Below are 21,725 nucleotides of genomic sequence, written 5' to 3'. Positions count from 1 at the left end.
ACATAGTGTAGACGTGTCGATCGACTTAGTCGATCGACATTTGTCGAGTCGAATGTAACCCGAATGAAGTGCATTTTTATTTTTAGTCGAATGGAAATAATTGCCAAGTTTGGACCTGTTGAGCGTGATAATAAAGTTTTAAATCATTAGTTTTGTTAAAACCTGTGTGCGCAACGGGAGAAGTGGTTCTATAATTGTGTTTTACCAAAGTTAATTGTTTTATCAAAATGAATTTCACAGAAGAACAAACATTAAATTTTATTGATATGTACAGAGTCCGCCCTCAACTCTGGGACTCTACAAATGAAGAGTACAAAAACAAAAGGCACGATTTACTTACAGAAATCGCAGTTACTTTTGGAATCGAAAAGTCAGAGGTAGAGAAAAAAATTAAAAACCTCCAATCACAGTTTTCTCGCGAAAGGAAAAGAGAAAAGGACTCTCAAAAAACAGGCAGTGGAACAGATGACATTTACCAAAGCAAGTGGTTCGCCTATGGCCGATTGTTATTCCTTGCTGACAAAAACAAACCAAGAAAAACATTGGACACTGAGGTAAGTAATAATGATTTTATTTATTTATTAAAGTACAATAATTTACAATAGTTTCCCAAGGTAAACAAAATTTAAATGTTTACAATGTACTAATGAAAATCAGATGTCGAATTTATTTGTTGTATTGGTAATGCAGTTCACCCTGTAGCGAACAAAAATATGCTGCAAATTCTTGTCTTGCATTCTGTGCTTGGGTATTACTTCTTCTAGAGACTACTCGACCGCTAGAAAGCTGAGATGATGATAAATCTCGTCTCCACAAACCTGGATCTACTTCTCCATTGTCTGGGCATTCTTTGTCAAACATTTCATTTGGAGAATAGATAGATCGTGATGAGGTTTTCCTTAAATAATTATGCAAATAAACTGTAGCCAAAGTCACTTTAGTTGCTGTGCTGGTTCTAATAACATCGGCTTCCTTAACACACGAAAACTAGATGAAAGAATACCGAAAGCGTTTTCGGAAACTCTGCAGGCTCGACTTAGTCTGTAGTTGAATATTCTTTCCTTATATCCTCTTGCGTATGTACCAGAAAATGGTTTCATTAAATTTACAGTTAATTGAAACGCTTCATCTCCCACAAGACAATACTGCATTGGTAATTGTCGTCCTGGTAAAGGACATGGTGGAGGAAGATGTAAAGCGTTAGTATCAAGTTGTTCTTTGAAAGATGTATTATTAAACACTCCACCATCAGAAATTCTTCTCTGACAACCAATGTTTGCATAGATGAAATTGTAAGAGGCGTCCACTATAGCGAGTAAAACGATACTGTGGAAAGACTTGTAGTTAAAAAATTCAGATCCAGAGTGAATTGGGGCTTGTAGAGTTAAATGCTTGCCGTCGATCGCTCCGATGCAATTCGGGTATTGCCATAGGTCATGAAATTGTTTCGCAATGATGTTCCAATCAGATGCATTTTCTGGTTTCTGAAAATGAAAATAAATATATTTATGTAATAAGTGTTAAATATATTTATTTAATTATTACTAATAACCTAGATATTCTTTTTCTCTTTTTTACAGGTTTCACAAAATCAACAAATTGGAGACAGTGAAGTCAACAAGGACACTGCTGGTGATGAAGACAAGGAAAGAGAGGATGTAACAAAGTCACCCAAGGAAAGAGAATTCAGGTCTCCTAAATTAGGATTTAAAAGAAAACGCGGACCTCTTGCAGCTCCTCCTATCACGACACCACTGTTGAATGAAGCTCTGAATGTTATGAAATCTATTCAAAACAAAAAAGAAGATGCAAAGGATGAATATTCTCTTTTTGGTGAGCAAATTGCAATAAAAATACGAAAACTTAATTCACCCCAAGCAAGATTTGCCGTTCAAAATGCTATAAATCATGTCTTGTATGAGGCAGAAATTGGCATGTACAACCCTGGTATCTCTCAAGCTAGCTGCAGTGGTACTAACACGGCATTTTATTCGCAAGCTCCCTATAGCTACTCTCACCATCGACCACAGAATACTGCAACCCCGCCATTGTCATCACCTGGTTCCGAATGTAGCACTTTCCAATCTGAATACTCTCCTTCACCTACTCCAACTCCTACCCATGTTCAAGCTGAAAGTCAGTCGAACATTCCTGGTTTAGAAGACATGTTTTCATTGTAAACACCCTAACTAATTACTTTTATATAACAATATGATTATGAGAGAAAAAAATTTTTCTTATACCTTTGTATTACAATTCTTATACTTTTATATTACAATATTACTATTATGAGGGAAAAAATCTAATAAAATAAGTTCATTTTCAAATTTTTTCTTATACCTTTGTACCTATTATCAAACATACGATTAGTTTTGAATGCTCTAAGTACAAGAACTTTTTTTAATGAAGATTTTGGTCACTAGTCAATACAGTTGACCACTGCGCCACGGTGGCTGGCGAATCGAGACCTAGAATTATTAGGAATTATTGCTATTCCAATAGGAGCCAAATAGGAACCATTTATTATTTTATTTACCAGCTCTCCTTGACTCAGTGGTCACTGCACTAGACTTGCACCAAAAATTATGACATATTACCACAAAGAAACAGTAATTATTTATTATACATTATTTTAACTTACTTTTACTTCATCTTGAAGTACAGAGATGAGTGCAGCACAAACATCTGGTATGATGGAGGAAATTGTTTGTTTCGACATCTTCAGCAGGTAGCTCAAGGACGAATATGAATCTCCACTTGCTAAAAAGCGCATGGTTACTGCAAAGCGCTCACTTGGAGGAATGGCTTTTCTGAAAGTTGTGTTTTTTTTTGAAATTATGAGTCCTATCATTCCCAGTAATGTTTCAATATCAGAACTCTTCATCCGGAAAAAATTTTTGAATCCAGCGTTGCGTCTATATTCTAAATTTAACGGATCCACTTCATCCAACAATAAATCTTTTATAAATTCGGTTGTGCTGTACTTTTTTCTCCCATTAACGAGACTAGGTCGACTCCAAAACCTCCTGGAATTCAAAAGTTATCAATTAGGGTGTTGATAAATAATGTCGAAATCCATTTTTATTAACAAATTTTATTGGAGACAATGGTTTCCTCATCTATAAAAATAACAGTACAGAAGTTAAGTAGTTGTAAAAAGGTAGCGACTTACCTTGTTGAACGATGCACATGTTGGTCTACAAGCGCGGACATAAATATGGCAGTAGCAGCAGCAACAAGAGCATCTGCATCACTCATTTTGTTTCTTGTTTCACTAAAGCACAGCACTCAACTACTCACAGTCGACTGTTGAAATACGTCCACACAGCAGTTTATGTGTGGACGAGACGAATGTCGCCTATGTCGTTCGACATTGTCGATCGACCTTGTCGATCGGCATAGTGTGGACGCGGCTTTACAGAATTAATTAAAAAAAATTATCAATGTATTTAGAAAAGATATGTAGATAATTGAACATGCATAGACATGGAATATATGAGTAAGAGCTCATTGATTTTTTAAACTAAGTCGACAGTTGTGTGTGAGTAAATAAAAGGTGTCGACCAATTTTTTTTAGTAATGTTAGAGTTACAGAATTAATTAAAAAAAATTATTAATGTATTTGCAAAAGATATACAGATAATTAAATAATTAAACATACATAGAGATGAATTGTATAAGCATAGGCTCTTTAATTCTTTAAACTAAGTCGACAGTCAAATCCGGGCAAATAAAAGGTGTCGACCAATTTTTTTTAGTAATGTTAGAGTTACAGAATTAATTAAAAAAAATTATCAATGTATTTGAGAAAGATCTATAGATAATTAAATAATTAAACATACATAGAGATGAAATGTATAAGCATAGGCTCTTTAATTCTTCAAACTAAGTCGACAGTTAGATCCGGGCAAATAAAAGGTGTCGACCAATTTTTTCAGTCATTGAAGAGGTTCTAGTTTCAGAAAATCGTAAGCAAATCCATGTATTCGATGGCTTAAGATAAATTTAAAAAAAATAATTTTTAACGGAGGTCGACTCAGAGTAGCGAATAAATAGAGCTTGTCGACCCTTGACATTTCTATTCTACTCATCAAAAACTTTCGTTTGACATAAATTTTCTTGATGTATTTCATAAATTACAATTAGACCTAAAATAAAAACCGGAAGTGACGTCGTAATTTTGCATACGGGCAAAATCAAGTAACTTCAGGGGTGTCGACCTCTAGACCTATGGTTTTATTGTTCATACCCCAAAAATGATTGATGCATCTGATCCATAGGACTTTTATACAGCCGGCTCTCGGACTATAATCGAATTTACTGAATCGAATTCGTTCAATTGATGAATATTAGTTAATAATAGATGGATGAGCTCGGTTTATAATAAATTATTTTACTAAATGGTAAATAGTCTGAGCTGCTATAATTATTTCATTAATTCGGTTTATAATTCTTGTAATGGGTAGTTTTCAAACTCAAAGCTCGTTAGAAACGCTTATACATACAAGAAACGTTATACGTACAAGAAACTGTTTTTTTTTTAAATCCATTCAACCAAAAAATGTAAAAATTGGGAGTAGGTGGGGGAACATTAATAAAAAGGTAATTTTTGTTAAATTTCTATGAAATGATATTGTCTCCACATCAAAAGCTTAAAAATTTTATTAGAAATGTTTTTTTTAATTGCATATTATTGTATAATTTTGTTTATTTGTTAGGAATGCGTTCATTGGAATGACATGAATATAATAAATAATTTCATAAAAACATATTTACCAACACAAACGGTGAATAACCATTTTTTTTTCTGTGCTAACAACTCAAAATTCTGTATATAACTTGAGATATTTCTATTTTCTACAGAGTGTTTTTCAGTCCCATTATTTCCTTTTCATCCTCCATTGATGTGGTAGATGTGACCCACTCGCATCGCCCGGTGAAATACCACCGCATCGGATCGATGCAACGTGAATGGGGAATTCTCCTTTAACCAAAGTCATGTTAAATTATTACAAATAATGAAAGTTCAACGAATTTAGACGACACATATTCGGTACTTTTTTTAAAAAGAAATGTCTACCCTGTTAAATTTGATAAAAAAGATTAGACATTTAATTTTTAAAGCGTTTTGTTTCTAGTTCAATATTTGGCAACCTCGCATAGGTGTGATACTTGTTCTCAATTCTAATTGGTTGAATAACGTAGGTAGACGTGATTATATCTGTAATCTGATTGGTCATTTAATTATTTACTTTGTCTTTCTTTTTCTGTTACTTTTAAAACGACAAAGAAAGCAAGCAAGCCCTGTATTTTAATAAACATATATAAATATAACCTCAAATTTTTGTTTACATATTTGTTGATGAATTTTGTAGTTATCAAAGTGAAAGATTGTAAATAGTGAAAATAGTTGTGTAATAGTGTGAAAATGGCTAAGGTTGAAACTGATTTTATTAAAGCTGATTCAAGCAATTTACCCCGTGTTACTTCAGAAATGATAGCAAATTATTTTGTTGAAAATGCAAACTATATAAGTGTGGAATCACGTGGAAAAAAACACATGAGGTAAGAAATCATTTTTAATATAGCATATTAAAATATTTAATAAACTTAGTATTGAGGCGTTCATTTCCAAAACTGTCTAAGTCCAAAAAAAAAATTTTTTTTATTGCATTTTCTTAAAGATTTTTGTTTAGTTTACCATCCCATGAACCAATATCTTTCAAATCAGGCTACATCCCGTTGAAAACGATGCTAGAAGTTTTCGTTCCACTTACAAAACAATCTAGATCCATCAGTTTACATTTCAGCCACCAGGAGCGCTCTGACTAGTCTGTTCAGCGATCTGATTAGGTTATCAGCTATTAGCCGGTTACCCTGCAAACATTGTGGTGAATAACGAATAATATTATTGTTCTAAGATTTTACGGGAATACAACGTTTTTCCAATGGATTTACATCCGGAAATAACTGAAAAACCGAGGAAAAGAAAGCGAGAAGAATCGAATTGGCAAAAAAACGAGGATAAAAGGAGAAGGTAAGAAAATATGTTATTACTGAATTTATTTTGTTGTCATGGGTGGATGGAATATTAAGGTGAAGGTTGAAAAAAGAAAAAACATTTTGCCATCAATTTCCTTTTTATTTTAAGGTTGGAGCTTCTTATTGAAGTCTCGTTGAAAAACATTTATCGAATTCATTTCCCAAAGCTCATTTTGTTCAACGTGATGCTGTATTTTTGGTCCATGTTTTCTTTGAAAAATGGAAATTGATGGGAAAAATTGTTTTTTTCAACATTCACCATGTTATTACTGTTGCCATTTTTTTCATCATATTGTCATTAAATTTAGATATTTACCCACTGGATTGCCGGTTAAGACTTTAAGCTGCAACCATATAAAGAAAAATAAAACCTACCTATGCAGTTCCCTGAGTGCCCAGGATATACACAAATTTTTCACTAGGTTTTACGCTCACGAGACAAAGGTAATTTCTCGATGTTACCGTAGGTTGCTCAAGATACTTTTATTTTAAAATTCACAGAAAGTAAGCCATAGCAGCGAATACGTTCAAGTAGAGGTGAAAAACCAAGAGAAGTGAGCGTTAAGTATTTTGTCTAAAAGAAGAAAATAAAAAAATACAGGTGTGTCAGCAAGCTTTCTTAAGTATTTTACAAGTATCTAAAGGAAGGGTTCAGGGAGTCACGAAACGGTTTCATAAAACAGGGAAACTTCCAACTGAAAACAGGGGAGGAGCTCGGAAATCAACTTCGTGGGCTTTAAAAAAAGATGTCATTAATTTTATTAAGAAATTTGTCGTTGATGAAAGCCATTATTCCCGGGGAAAATCAACCAGGCATTACCTTCCCTCTGACTTAAATATAAGCAAAATGTGGAAAATGTACATCTCTGAATCTTCTAATATCCCTGTAAAATCTAAATACTTTAGGAAAATTTTCAACTGCTGCTTTAATTTAGGATTTGGGAGCCCCAAAACTGATGTTTGTAGCTCATGCTTATCTTTCAATGAAAGAATTAAAAGGGAATCTAATAATTCTAAGAAACGCACTTTAAAAAATGAATTTTTGATTCATAAAACAAGAGCTAAACAATTTTATAGGCAGTTAAAAACTGAGAAGCCCAATACTTATATTATCAGCTTTGACTGCCAAAAAAACTTGCCTCTGCCAAAAGTCCCCGACCCAAGTGCCTATTATTCGAGTCAATTTTATAAATACAATCTTGCCATTGTTAAAGGCAGCTCAAAAGCTAAGCAGACCAATGAAAATGTCTTTTGTTACCACTGGGACGAGGTTGAACAACGCAAAAGTTCTAATGAAGTGGCCAGTGCTGTTTATGATTTTTTAATCAATGTTTTTGCGCGTGATGGAAATGTTTTATCATTCTCTAAACTAAAACTTTTTTGTGATGGCTGTGGTGGCCAGAATGTATAAAAATGAATTAGAGACATATTGAAACATATTTTCAGACCGATTATTCCAATCGTTGCCAGCCGTATTCCAAGGAGACGTAGGTATAGGTGTAGCTATGGAGTGTAGAGAAGGAGGAACATCTCTTATGGACGGTACGTTTAAAATATGGTCTGAATTCTGTAGGGATAATACGTGGCGCTGATTGTACTATGGGATTGAGATCTGAAGTTAGACACTTACTATATTGAGACTAACGAGATTCTGTTTTGTTAATCGTTTCATTATTTTAATACAACTAATTTCATTATCACGGTGCATTATTTAAAGCATTACTATACAGTTATTTTCAAATCAGCGAGTAAAATTCAAGCGAATACCCTCTATAATCAGCGCCACCTATTTTCCCATCCAAAATCAGCTCACATTTCTTAACCCAGAGATGTTCCTCCTTCTCTACACTCCATAGGTTGTAACGGTATATAATACCGTTATGCTAGCAGAAATAATAATTAGAAATATTAAGACCAATAGTGTGTTATTCCGAAAAGAATCTCATTTATATAAAATTCAAATATTGCCGCCAGTTATGGCATTGCGCCTTCCGGCGAGCGCCAAATATTCATAAGCATGTGTTGCTAACACAAAAGATTCATTTTCTTGGGTGTCGCCGTGCTGAGCGAATGTGCATCGATTACCGGCAAACGCAAGGTAGGAATATTTTCTAATTACAGTTTATAACTAATTCAGATCTAATGTTTTTCTCATAATAATTGATTTATTTAGATTAAATATTGTATAATTTAAAGCTAAAATTTCTCCCAATGTAATTATTCAGTTTCAACGTTTTTCACAAATAGTTTTTTCTTAATTGAAGGAATATGGTCTGGTAATAAAACACCGTCGCCTGCTAATTTACTATTGGCTAGCTAATTCCTGAATTCGCTTATTTGTCATACTGACAGATCAATGTTTAGCGAATATGAAATCGGATTGGCATGCTCGAAGAGAATATCTTAAGCTAGACATGTGAAAAGCACGTGGTTAGCATTCAAGCCAACCACATACCTATATGTCGAGAACTCACGATAGTTTGTAATTCTTTTTTAAATATCTCCTCAATATCTGACACAAGATCCAAGTGATATGCTTATATGTTTTAATTATACCTTTGGAACACTGAACTAATGGTTTTTGCTTCGTCAATATAGTAAATGTATTTTATAGAAAACTAAATAACTAACGTATATTATCGTACAATAATCTTCATTTTTCCTGATAAACAGTGTGTAGTTTTGTGCATCTTTCGGTCCACACTGATATAAATCTGACCAGAAAATGTTACTGGCGCCCTATCATAACTAAAGCCCAAAAGGAAGGAACAACAACGCACACACTATTAAGGCGATTACTCACTTCCCTGAGATTGTCTCATTATCGATTATTAGAATTAACTCTGCATAAATTCGCGACATAAAGGTAGGTACAAATTGGCGCCTTCTCAACGTGGCTTAGTGATGTTGTTTTTCTTACTTTTCGGTTTACAGTTATATTATATATATATTGATTTATTGCGAAGTGTTAGTAGAGTTGTTTTTATATTTTATGGTTACATTTTTTCTGATACACAAAAACTAAAGGTTGGAAATCTTATAGTATCTTAGGCTTAAAACGTTTTGATAAATAATGGATTTTGAGTTTTCTGGTTTTTGCTTTGAGTGTCGGACATAGTATGGGAATTTGACATTTTAGTTATACCGGGTGATTACTTAAATTTTCAAAAAAGTTTCCACGTGTGACAGTGCTTATTTATTGCAAAATGAATCCGTCATTTTTAATTATTGAACAGGTTAATTATGAATTACTTTTAAGAGTTATTTCTCCGTCGGGTTCAGCAGAAATTAAAAAGAAAACATTAGCTGGTTTATTAGCACAAGAAAAAGCTGGTCGTAATTTTTCAAATAAAGTAAATAAAATTCCTTTTGCCGATGATATGGTTGGAATAAACGCTACTGTTGAAAACTTGACAAAATTAATTTCTTCATTTACGGGGAATAGTAATGAGCAAAATAAAATCATTGCGCGATTACATCATATATCAAATAGAATCTCAAACTTATTAGTTACTGACGAAGAGGAAATGAAATGTAGTGATGAACTAAAGATTAAAATTTTGATTTTGGAAGCTGACTTTGATGCAAAAAATTCGAGTTTACAATCACACAGTATTTCACAATCACAAAATTTCACTCAAACACAGAATTTAGGCTTATCTAATGTGGTTTATAAAAATGCTGATGTACACAAATGGAACATTTTTTTCAACGGAAAAGGTTCATTAATGGAATTTTTAGAACAAATCGAAATGTTACGTGTATCTCGTGGACTTTCTGAAGAAGAATTATTTATTAAAAGCTGTGAATTATTCAAAGACTCTGCCTTAACATGGTTCCGTACAAACAAATCTAAGATTACCTCATGGGCTAGTTTAGTTGCTAAATTAAAAAAAGATTTTTTACCGAGTAACTATCAATTTGATTTAGAAATACAAATTGCGAACAGGACGCAAGGCCCTCAGGAAAGTGCTACATTATATATTGCTGAAATGGAGAGTTTATTTAAACGGTTAGAGATAATTCCTGAAGAAACCACTCGTGTTTTAAAGATACGTAGAAATTTATTACCTTCTTTTGTTTCCCAATTAGCTTTACACGATACAAACACTATTGATGATCTTTCGAATTTATGCAAGCAAATTGAAGATTCACAAACCTGGTCAGAAAGAGGCCAGAACCCTCGCGGATCATGTAGTCAATCATTCAGAGAACACAATACAAAAACATCCAATAAAGTACAGTTCAAGGAAAACAAAATTTCTCAAAATGTCTCAACTCTAGCTCAAGTAGTTTGTTATAATTGTGACAGAAACGGGCATAAGTATAGTCAATGTCGTGATATTAAAAGAATATTTTGTTATGGTTGCGGTATGAAAAATGTAGTGAAAACTAAATGTAATTTTTGCGCACAAAAAAACGCCTATTCGACTGCTTACCAATCAAAACCTCTGGCGGTCATAAGTGGTCCAGAAAAAGAAGTATCGTCAGAGACAAGTACAAAACATGCGAATACAAAGCAAAACCTAAAGAAAGAGAAACATTAAATTATAAAACTTACTTTTGTACACGATTTTTTTTTAGTTCCTTTAAAAATAAAAATATCTCTCAAAAACTTTCTATATCTGCCGAGAAACCAATTGTAATAAATTCTGTATCTAGAAATCAGTCAATACTAGAAATGCCTCCTTTTTCTTTTAATACTTTAACGGAAAATAACTTAAAATCTGATGCCAAAGTATGTCCAGTATTTGTAAAAAAATTTAATGATAATAGACCGTATCTTAACATTAAAATTAATAACAAAGATATTTTAGCCATGGTGGATAGTGGTAGTACAGCTTCTATTTTGGGTAGTCAAGGTTTAAACTTTCTGCATTCTCTCAATCTACCCATGGAATATGACGAATCACTGAATGTAACTACTGCTGATGGCACAAGTCAACAAGTTTTAGGGTATATAAATGTATCAGTATCCTTGAATAATATTTCACATGACTTAAAAATTTTAATCATACCTAGAATAAAACATGCACTGATTGTGGGTATGGATTTTTTTGAAACTTTTTAAAGTTGATGTAAGTTTTCATAATTTTTCTTAAGTAGATGAGCAACGTATGTCTGACTACAGAAATAGGGAAAACCGTGTGTTAGAGAGAGAGCAGCGAGACAATGTGTAAGAGAGAGAGAGACTTCGTTTTTGCGCATGCGTAAAGTTATATATTCGTTGCGATGATAACAGCGGGAGCGCTGATATACCAAGTCGGTTAAAAGTCTTTGGGTTTTAAAAAATTATATATACCATTATTACTCGCTAATCTTGTAACATAAAAGTATAACGTATAAATAAAAAGAGATTTTTTGTCAATGTAAGGTATCACGCACGTAATCGAGACAGATTCGTTGCGATGATAACAGCGGGAGCGCTGATATACCAGGTCGGTTAAAAGTCTTTGGGTTTAAATCATTGATAACTTTAACTTTATAAAAGTATACAAATTCTCTAAGAGCATTGTGTAACATATCGTTTGGTGTAATAGAACAAAATGCGTATAAAATTTGTAAAGGACTTTCGGAGAAGGTATTTTTACAGAAATCCAAAACATTATAATAATATTCACAAAAATTCAAATTTTCTAACACAGATATACGTTGTATAATTAAATTATTTAATTCTAAAATTTGCGATACTTCTTCTTCATCCATGTAATACTCAACACCATGTTTCTTGACTAAAATTACCTTACTGTCATCGTAATTCAATGGGGTGATGGTACAGTAATCTCTACATGGTAATGAATCAGGTTTGAACTCGTCTCCGGTATGAAAGATCTGTTGTGACATAATTGAGATAAAGGTATTCCATTCATAAGTACTGATAGATATTTTGCTGAACTTAAGATGTTGAGATAAGATAACAGCAGGTGTGAATGATCTTGCAGGACTTATTCCACATTTTACTTCATACCCCGAAATTGGATACTGTGTCGAAAGCAGGTAAATGTTTTCAGACTTGACTGCAGTCTCTTAGTTTTCCAATATTCTATCTAACTCTGAACTGTAGTTACTCGAATCAGATTCGATGTCGACAATACCACTATCTTGGGAACTCATGTTGCTAACTGGGTTTGATATCCAAAGCTCACTCCAATTTATAGAGCTCTTTCAAGGTTTTTAGCGCGGCGAACCGGAAAAAAAAATCTATACAATATCAATATTTTCTATCCAACTGTTGTGTTTGCTATCCAAACAAAGCCACTTGACGTACATTTTGTTACCCTTTCTTCTGAGCACCTTTTCAACTAAGTAAATGTCTGGATTCGATGTTTTCTGTAGTTCTTCATGATAGAAGCAGCCGCTGATTGGTGTACCTTGCATGTCTTCAAGTAAATACGTAGCAGGATTGGTAATTTTAACTTTGGTGATTTTGAATAGTTCTGTAGTCCAATTGGGTGTATATCCTTTTTCAAAGACATGCTTTGCCTTGGATATGCGCACAATGTCGCCAACTTTAAATTTTCGTGGACCGGCTATCTTTAAATGACTATAGGTGTTATTCAAAATAGATTTTTTGTTGGATTTGTTGACTTGAGAAGGTTTATATTTTGATGTGGAATGTTTTGTATTGTTATAGTTTTGAGTTATTTCAGGCAGAATATCAATCCATTTGTAGGTGCCATTTAAACTGAAATACTTGTAGAGTTTCGATTTTAGCGTTCTTATAACTCGCTCTGCCATAGAGGCTTTCATTGTACTAAATACGCTATAATGATTTATGTTGTGTTTTCTCATTAAATTTTGAAATTTGCTGTTGTAAAATTCCTTTCCCTGATCAGATTGCAGATTTTTTGGTATTCGTCTAGTGTGAGCGAGAATGTTCGAGAATGCCCGAGTAATCTCCTCTCCGGTCTTCGTTTTTAGTGGGCGTGTCCACACAAACTTTGAAAAACAATCAATGACGACCAGTATCATTTTATGATTCCTATTTTGTGATGCAAAATTCCTCATCTCCGCAAGATCCATTTGCCAAAGATCGTCAAGACCCTTAATAATAGTGCGTCTCCGAGGAAATTTTTTCCGTATCGGTTTGTGGAGTTCGTTTACAAGATGAATTTTTTCTTTAGAATACATATTATGACGTACTACCAGCTAGCTTCAGCTCCAGACTGTTAATGCGGTTAACGGTATTCGTATTCATAACCTTAATATTGTTTACAATGCCCGAAACGTTAGTTTTCATATCAGAGACGGATCTGATATTTTCTGTAATTTCTTTTTGTAACTCACGTATGCTCTCAACACATATGTTAATAGAAGCAGTGAATTCTTTTCGAATAAATATTTTGGCTGCAACAATTGAATCGTCAACTTATTTCTTCGTAGCCATATCCCTAGCTGCTACAGGGGGATTTCGCGAAATAAATGTATCAATTTCGTTAGTTTTATTTTGTAAGTTAGTAATGTGCGCCTGTAATATAGGGATTTTCGTCTTATGAAGCTCATTTCTCATTTCGTTCAATCCTACAGCTAAATCCTTTATATCACGGTCTTGTTGCTGCAGCACCACACCATGTGCTTGAATTAATGGCGAGTTGATAGCACGTAGGTCATTCAACTGCACATCAACATATTTTTTTGTTGCAGCATCACTATTTGTTGTCGGTTCCTTAACAAATTTTCATATTTTCAATATCAATATTACCGTCCTGTGTATGAGGAAACGTAATTTTCACTGGTAAACGCGCATAGGGCGTTTGATGTCTATGTCCGAATTTATCGACTGGCATAATTAAAATGAACAAGTTTCAACTTGTATTATTCTATTATATCAGCCTCCTTGAGTTCATTGATAATTGCTACTATTTCGTTGTCGTGTGACGTATTACCTGCCTCTTTTGAAGCAATCAACAACTTCAAACGTATCATCCCAATAAATATACTCCATAGGTTTATCATTATATCTTAAACGATCGATGCCTTTTCCTTTTGCTGAAGGAATCGATTTTAGACGAGTCAATACCTGCGACGATCTATTCGTCGTCGTTAGAGATTTTGTTTTGAATAAAGGTTTTATGATGTAGTGATATTTTTCAGTACTTGACCCCTTAAGACGATCTAACGTGTCTAAATGAACTTCAGTTGTTGTCAAAAGATTTTTATAGTTCTGTAAATCTTGATCATTGTAACTGGGGTCTCGGTAAAATAGAAGCTCATACAAGCCTGGTGTTCCAATTACATATCTTCCTCCTTTGGTTTTCTCAGGTAGTATGTTTATATTACCGGTTTTTCCATCAAATGCAATTCGACGTTTGCCTAATGACCAACCGATTTCATCGTTGTATATCGGACCATAATTTTTATCAATTTTATCATCTTTTTGGAAGTAATCTTCAATGAACTGATGACTGATGGCTGGATATTGGTCCAAATAGTCTGCGAAAGCTTCCTAGGAAATTTCGGGGCGCATCTCTTCTGGAGATTTAGAACGTGTAATATTTCCGGATTCATCGGTTTCGGCCACCAGTTCCGTTTCGAGAAAAGGTGTAAACACATCATCAGGTTCTTCCTTCTTTATTTCCTCTTTTGGATTTAAATTTGTAATCGTTTTTTGTAATGTCTTTGAGGATTGCACAATTTCTTCAAGTGGTTTAGATATCGGCTTGAATAGTTTATTAATAGACTCATCTTGCTCTGATTTACCTAATTTCAACGACAAGTATTTTTTGCGATTCGATCTGGCAAGTTCGGACACTTTTTTCTTGCGCAATGCATTAGCAACCTTATCGTCAGACATTTTGGTATGGACTAAAGATGCAGCTTACAATTTTATATATTTATCGAATCCTTTGCGATACCTACCACCATTAAGGGTAAAATCCTTCATAATTACCAAAGTACCATAGCGATCACACCAACACTTTGAACACACATTTTTGAATGTGTCAAACGTCATGTCTGGAGATACGTGTTCGTCGAATATATGTTTCAAGTTCACCTCATCCTGCTTGAATAACACAATAACATTACAATTATCGCGAATAAGCTGTTTCGGTATTTTTGAGTATGTTTGACAAAGATATGCAGCATCAATATCTTTATGTCTACACATGGAGTAGTATTCACGAATTTTCTGCTGACCGTCACAGGCTACGTCATCGAATAAAAAGATGGAATTTGGTCGAGCTTTCTCTGGACTAATTATTTCCTCATTGTCTTTAAATGGGAAATACCCAACACCCTTGACTTGCGCTATAACTTCTTGTAGCAAATGATACTTTGGTTGAAATAACGATTTTGAATAGACATAAACATTTTTGAATTTCGCGCCATTTGGATTGAATAGGAGCGCCAGCACGACGTTCGTCTTACCACACCCACTGGGGCCACATATAATGGCACGGAAAGAATTTGGCAACAATTTACCATGTTTGCCAACAGTTGGTGTTGAGGTGAAATCCAGATTTTCAATGGGTATAGTCTGCTCTTGTTGAATTATTTTCATTGTGTGTGTCGTTTTTCGTAGTACTACTCTTTAAATATAGGTGCCACCAATTAAGCGTGTCAGTCTTAATGTTGGTGTTTGAAGGAGAGGGTATTTTGAATTCTCTCATCAATAAACTACCTATTGAACTTCACTTACCTAGCTATCAGTACTGTGGACGTAAGTAAACCACCCCCCACCCTTTTTCCGAAAAATTAATTATTTTTTTTTTAGCTGGTACAAAATTGGAAAAACGTCTTGATCGTGGAGATCCGGGCATCAACCCCTTGGACGCTGCTTGTAAACAACACGATATTTCTTACTGGAAGAATAAGTCTCTCGAAGAACGACACAAAGCCGATCAGATACTTGAAGATAAAGCTTGGGCACGCGTCAAATCAAAAGACGCTTCACTGGGAGAGAAAGCTGCTGCATTACTTGTAACAGGCGGAATGAAGGTGAAAAGAAAGCTGGGAATGGGTTGTCGTCGCAAACGTCGTTCCTTGCATCGAGATGTTATTCTGAAAGTGGGAAAGTCATTGAAGAGAGGAACATCTTTGAAAGACACCGCAACGGTTGCCTTACGAGCAGCCAAAGCCCTTATTAAAGAATTTGGTGGCAAAAAAGAAGTCGAGGTTCCTCGAGTAATACCTGTAGCGAAATCCGGAGGTTTCCTACCACTTATTCCTTTGTTTGCCGGTCTTTCGGCACTTGGAGCTTTGTCAGGTGGTGCTGCTGGGATTGCAAAAACCGTCATTGATGCTAAGCATGCGCAAAAGAAATTGGAGGAAGATGTACGTCATAATAAGGCTATGGAACGTGTAGGATTTGGCCTATACTTGAAAAAGTATTCAAAAGGTGGATTTGGATTGTATTTAAAAAAAACAAAAAAAAAACTAATAAAGCTACCCAATCACGCACTATCTGACTTTGACATTGCGCATTATGCAAAATTACTTAAAATACCACATTTTCGAGGAGTTTTCATGCGAGACACCCTCTCCAAAGACGGTCCTCGAAGACAAGAATGCGCAGTGGTTAATTTAGATGTCTCTAAGAATAGTGGGAGTCATTGGGTGGCTTACAGAAAGGTAAACAACGATGTAGAGTATTTTGATTCATTTGGTAATTTGAAGCCGCCGAAAGAAGTTGTTGAATATCTGGGAAAGAGTGCGAGAATTTTCTACAACAATACCCAATATCAAAACTACAATCAAATAAATTGCGGACATTTGTGTTTGAAATTTCTACAGCAACAATGACGAGCGTAGAACTATTACTACAACATATCTACCATGGAAAAACATTGAATAGTTTTACTGCCGAAGAACTAAAGCACTTTCTCATTGAACATCTAATAGAGTGTGTAAGACCTTGGGAATTGTTGGATATGTGGCATAAACTTCCCAAGGAATATCGAGGAAATTTTGAACTACAAATACGACTACCTTGTTTCATCCATTACAACCGACCTGATTGGACAACACATTGTGATGGTCCTCCGAGTTCTCAAGCCACTTGTTTTCTTTGTAACAATAAATAGAATAAACAAGTAGTATTATTTAAATTCAAACATCACCCGAATTCCATTAGTCACCATGTCACAGTTGCTGAGAGTAAACAGAATTTTGGGTTTTTCACCGAAAATACTCGACGCAAACAAAATACACTCGTCAGATCTCCCCGTCAAAATCATTAAAGTATCTAGTATTCGCTTCGATTGTAACATTACCACTGGAGCATTCGATGCAAACAGACCTGCTCATACTATATACGAATTCGTCATACAAGTGGATCCAGGATATTCCATAGACGAAATTCCTCATAATTTGCTCTATTTACCTGTTATACCACAACGTGAAATAACCAATATCACCGTCATCGCTTTAGACCAAGACGGTCAGCCTGTAAACTTTCGTGGAGAACTAAGTACGTTGGTGTTGGAGCTTAGAGCGCGAAGCAAATGGGACTAATAATAAATCATAAAAGACAGTCTACAGAGCATTCAACTTCATTAGATAAGCTACCATCAAAGCTGAAGCAACTCACGTTCGCAAACAAATTGGTTCTGCAATCGTTGGGTTTTAAATTGAAAAATGACAACAATGTATGGAAAACGTCAACGCCAAAACGACAACATGCCTCCAATGTTTGATATCTACCGTAAGCCGATGTTTGACGATTCAATTCGAAAGGCTGAATACAGAACCTATGCTCCATTTATAAAGTCATTCAATTGCAGTGACATTGTGGAGTTTAGCATTAATCAGGTTGATTCGTTCTTTGCAATGAGCGAAACTTTGTTGTGCATTAAAGGTTCGCTTGAAATACACGGAGCTGGTGACGTAAAATTAGCAAATAATGTTGGAGCCTTTCTATTCGATTCATGTACGTACGAAAGTGCCAGGGAAATGGAAACAGTTCGGGATCCTGGAATAGTGAGTGCCGTACGTGCTATGACTTGTTATAACCAAGAAGATTCCAATCATATGGCTATAGCCGGCTGGAATTACCCGAAAGATCCTATTCTGAATGTTAGCGACAAGTCCTTCAACCTTCAAATACCTCTCAAACATATTTTCAGCATTTTCAACGATTATTCAATGATTACATGTGGGCGTCAAACAATACGACTAGTTCGGGCACGAAATGATAATGATTGCTTATATATTACTGAAAAGAATGTCTCTGGAACGCTCTCCACTACAACAGCTAAAATAAACATTACAAGCGTTGAGCTAAAAGTTAAACATATCTTTCCTAATAACGACATAAAATTAAATCTCATGAAATCCATTCAAAAAGATCAACCTATAGTTATTCCATTTAGGAAGTGGGAGTTACACGAATTACCCTCAATTACTAAAGTAGCAAGACATGAAGTTTGGGCTGTCAAGACATCCACTTCAGTTGAAAGACCTCGTTTTGTTATTGTTTTCTTTCAAACCGACAAACGTAACTTGAGTACAGCTGACCCGACTTTATTTGACAATACCGACGTACAAAGTATAAGACTGTCACTTAATGGTGATTATTGGCCCAATGAAAGAATGCAATTGGATTTCGCTAAAACTGATTACAATGAAGCCTATTTTAACTATACTGAATTCTATCCTAACTACGCAAACTCCACACAGAAGCGCCCCCTGCTGGATTATTCTTCTTTCAAGAAACGAGCATTGTTTGTTATCGATTGTTCAAAACAGGAGGAAAGCATGAAGGCATCCACAGTCGATGTGAAACTTGACATTGAAGCAAACATAGGTTTTCCCGAAAATACCAAAGTCTATTGCATCATAATTCACGATTGTGTAATGGAATACTTCCCCCTCACCGAAATTGTTAAAAGCTTGAACTAGATGTTGTGAGTTAGTGTTCGAGCAGACGTCAACATGAGAGTAGCTTTTGTAGACATTCAAGGTTTTGTCGTAGACGGTCTTTTCGTTGCCAAAGAGCTCACCATAGAAATTGGCTTCAAAAGTTCACATTACATATTTTTACCACCGCAACCGTTTTCTACATTAAGTAACGAGGACAAAAAGACCACATCATACATGGAAAGAAATGTGCACGGCATTCGATACTCTTCAGGAGATGTAGAATATTCTAAAGTAAATGAAATATTAGAAAGCAAGTTATTGTATGTCGCAGACTACATTTACGTTCGAGGACAACAAAAAGTCGAGTTTCTGCAAAAGAAATGTCACATTTTCGGTATTTTTCCACATATTATTGACGTTTGCAAATTTGATGGTACACCCTGTGAAACTGGAAACTTTGCTCAAGATCCAAACCCCTGTCACGCATCTGGACTATTTTCATGTACTGAAAGAAATGTACAACGTCTCCGTCACTGGTTTTTAAATACTGTATTACCATTATAAATAAAGTTTTTTTTTTTTAAATATGGGTTTTATTGAAACACTCTGTATATTCATCAACTTTTATATTACATGAAGATTGGAATTTTCGTTTTACAATTTTCAAAATAATTTTCAAAATTAAAACAAATACAGCCACTAATATTACACATGACATAGCAAAAACAGAATTAATTTCATTTTTTAAATCCCCTTCTGTTCTGTTGAACATGGTGTAGGTTGAATACGTCTTAACGGATAAGTAGTTTGCGGCAGTCTACGGGCCAACTGATGGACCTCTTCAGGCACCCAGTGAAGACTGCTCCACGTCACTTTCTTATCAAATAAACTAAGATTCTGCATTTGTTTCATAACCTCACTTTTATCTCCATAGAAAGCAATATCTTTCTTTAATTCACCAATGCTATTAATAAACTCTTCAATTCGACGTCTGTACTCTTCTGAAGACATATTACGAAAGAGAACATTCTCATACGTAGACACGTTTGATGGTCGTTTGACGCAGCACTTGACGTTTGACTTAACGACGTGACGTTTGACTTAACGACGTGACGTTTGACGTAACGATGTGACGTTTGACGCAACGACAAGAGAGATACATTTCATGAATATTGTTTTTACTGCTATTACATAAAGATATATTGGAAACTAACAAAAACACAAGAATTTTAAAAATAATTTTATTATAAGAAAACGACAATATTCTACATTTATGAGAGAGATACATTCCATGAATATTGTTTTTACTGCTTTTTCTTAAATAAAAGCTCACATTATCGCTGAAACTCTTTATTACTCTCGTGACTGTCATAGTGTAACACTTATACATGAAGGATGACATCACAATGACCAGTGGAAAGAAAAAAAAATAAAAATACATTTCTAATAAAGCCCTGTTGGGCACAGACTTATGTCTAACACTAACAACGCTCATATAAATCACCTAAAACGCATACTAAAAAACTATGATAAAACAGATATTTTGATGTGGCATTATGAACCGCCACCGTTCATAATACCGCAAAAACACAGGAATAATTTTATAATAAGAAAACGATAATATTCTACATTTATGAGAGAGAGAGAGATACATTCCATGAATATTGTTTTTACTGCATAGCGGCCTCAAAAGTATCAATGTCACTGTCTATATCAGAATCATCAAAACTATTATTTCTAGGCATCTCATGTAAATTATTAATACAGGACTCATGTGATTTTATCATGAATAAGACTTTGTTAAAACAACTCTGACACCAATAGGACATTTCTTGATATACACATTCAACAATTCCGTCACCATCAAATACTTCATGACAGTGATCATAATTAACAAAAATGTTCTTTTTTAAATATTTATGGACCGTTCTAAATACAAAATAACATGATTTACAAACATTTATACGATATTGTGGAAGCCAATATCCACTAGACCATACGCAGTAAGTAGATTCTTCAAACATATCTCCCCAATTTGTTTTACTTAATATAGTGTTTCTTAAATATAACGGTATTTCTTTATTATAGTCAATATATTCTATTCCAATGGATGAAGCCCTCAAACGAGTATTTAGTTCGATATTGGGCCGCAGCCATGCAGATTGATTGAATTTCAGAATTTTATGTATCTTTTTAATTTTCAAACCGTTGGCTAACATTTGTTTTAAATTACGATAGTGAACTGTGTATTCTTTTTTATAATAAAGCGTTGTCATTAATTTGGAATAATTTGAGCCAACAGGCTTGCGGTGTTCGGGAGCAAATGGAAAATCTCTGTGAAGATCATGTAATTCATGTGGATACTCCAAGTCTACTTGTAATATATATCCTACGGAAGAATTATCTGCCACAGACATAACATCAAAATTTTCATTATCTAACCATTCAAATCCTCCGTATGGTAATGGTTCACACATAGCTCACCCGTATAAATTATTGACGTCCAGGTAGACTAAGTACTTTGAGGGTTTTGTAGAATCATATTCAGGCATGTACTTATTGTTAGCATTCGATAATCTACTGCTACAAACCGAAATTCCTCCTCGAATTGCTTTCTCGATAAACATGATCATGTCTACGTCATGCAATAACTCTAATTTACATCCTACATATTTCAACATACAGTACCAAGTATATCCAGGCATTGTATAGTACCATGCAAATATACCATAAGTAATTGAACATTTTCTTCGAAATTGTTCGAAAACATCTGATAAAAGTAAAACATCGGTCTTTAAGTACAGATCAGAATACTGACCCAAATTTTCAATATCAAATGATTTCCACACTGCATGAGCATGATAATACTACTCAATACTGAT

At 34.5% G+C, this 21,725-nt stretch overlaps 1 protein-coding gene across 1 annotated transcript; it reads right to left on the bottom strand.

Annotated features, from left to right (window-relative positions):
• Positions 1-750: 750 nt before the first annotated feature.
• On the bottom strand, positions 751-3,258 carry LOC130897442 (uncharacterized). The gene is made up of 3 exons (XM_057806289.1): positions 3,173-3,258; positions 2,642-3,026; positions 751-1,484 (listed from the first exon to the last, which is right to left on the bottom strand). The coding sequence occupies exons 1-3, from the start codon at positions 3,256-3,258 to the stop codon at positions 933-935; spliced, it is 1,023 nt and encodes a 340-aa protein (XP_057662272.1). The 3' UTR covers positions 751-932.
• Positions 3,259-21,725: the final 18,467 nt, after the last annotated feature.

This window comes from Diorhabda carinulata, chromosome 8, assembly GCF_026250575.1.
Source record: "Diorhabda carinulata isolate Delta chromosome 8, icDioCari1.1, whole genome shotgun sequence".
Classification (NCBI taxonomy): Eukaryota; Metazoa; Arthropoda; class Insecta; order Coleoptera; family Chrysomelidae; genus Diorhabda; species Diorhabda carinulata.
The sequence above is the reverse complement of the archived record's forward strand: the minus strand, read 5'-3'. Positions and strand labels throughout refer to the sequence as shown.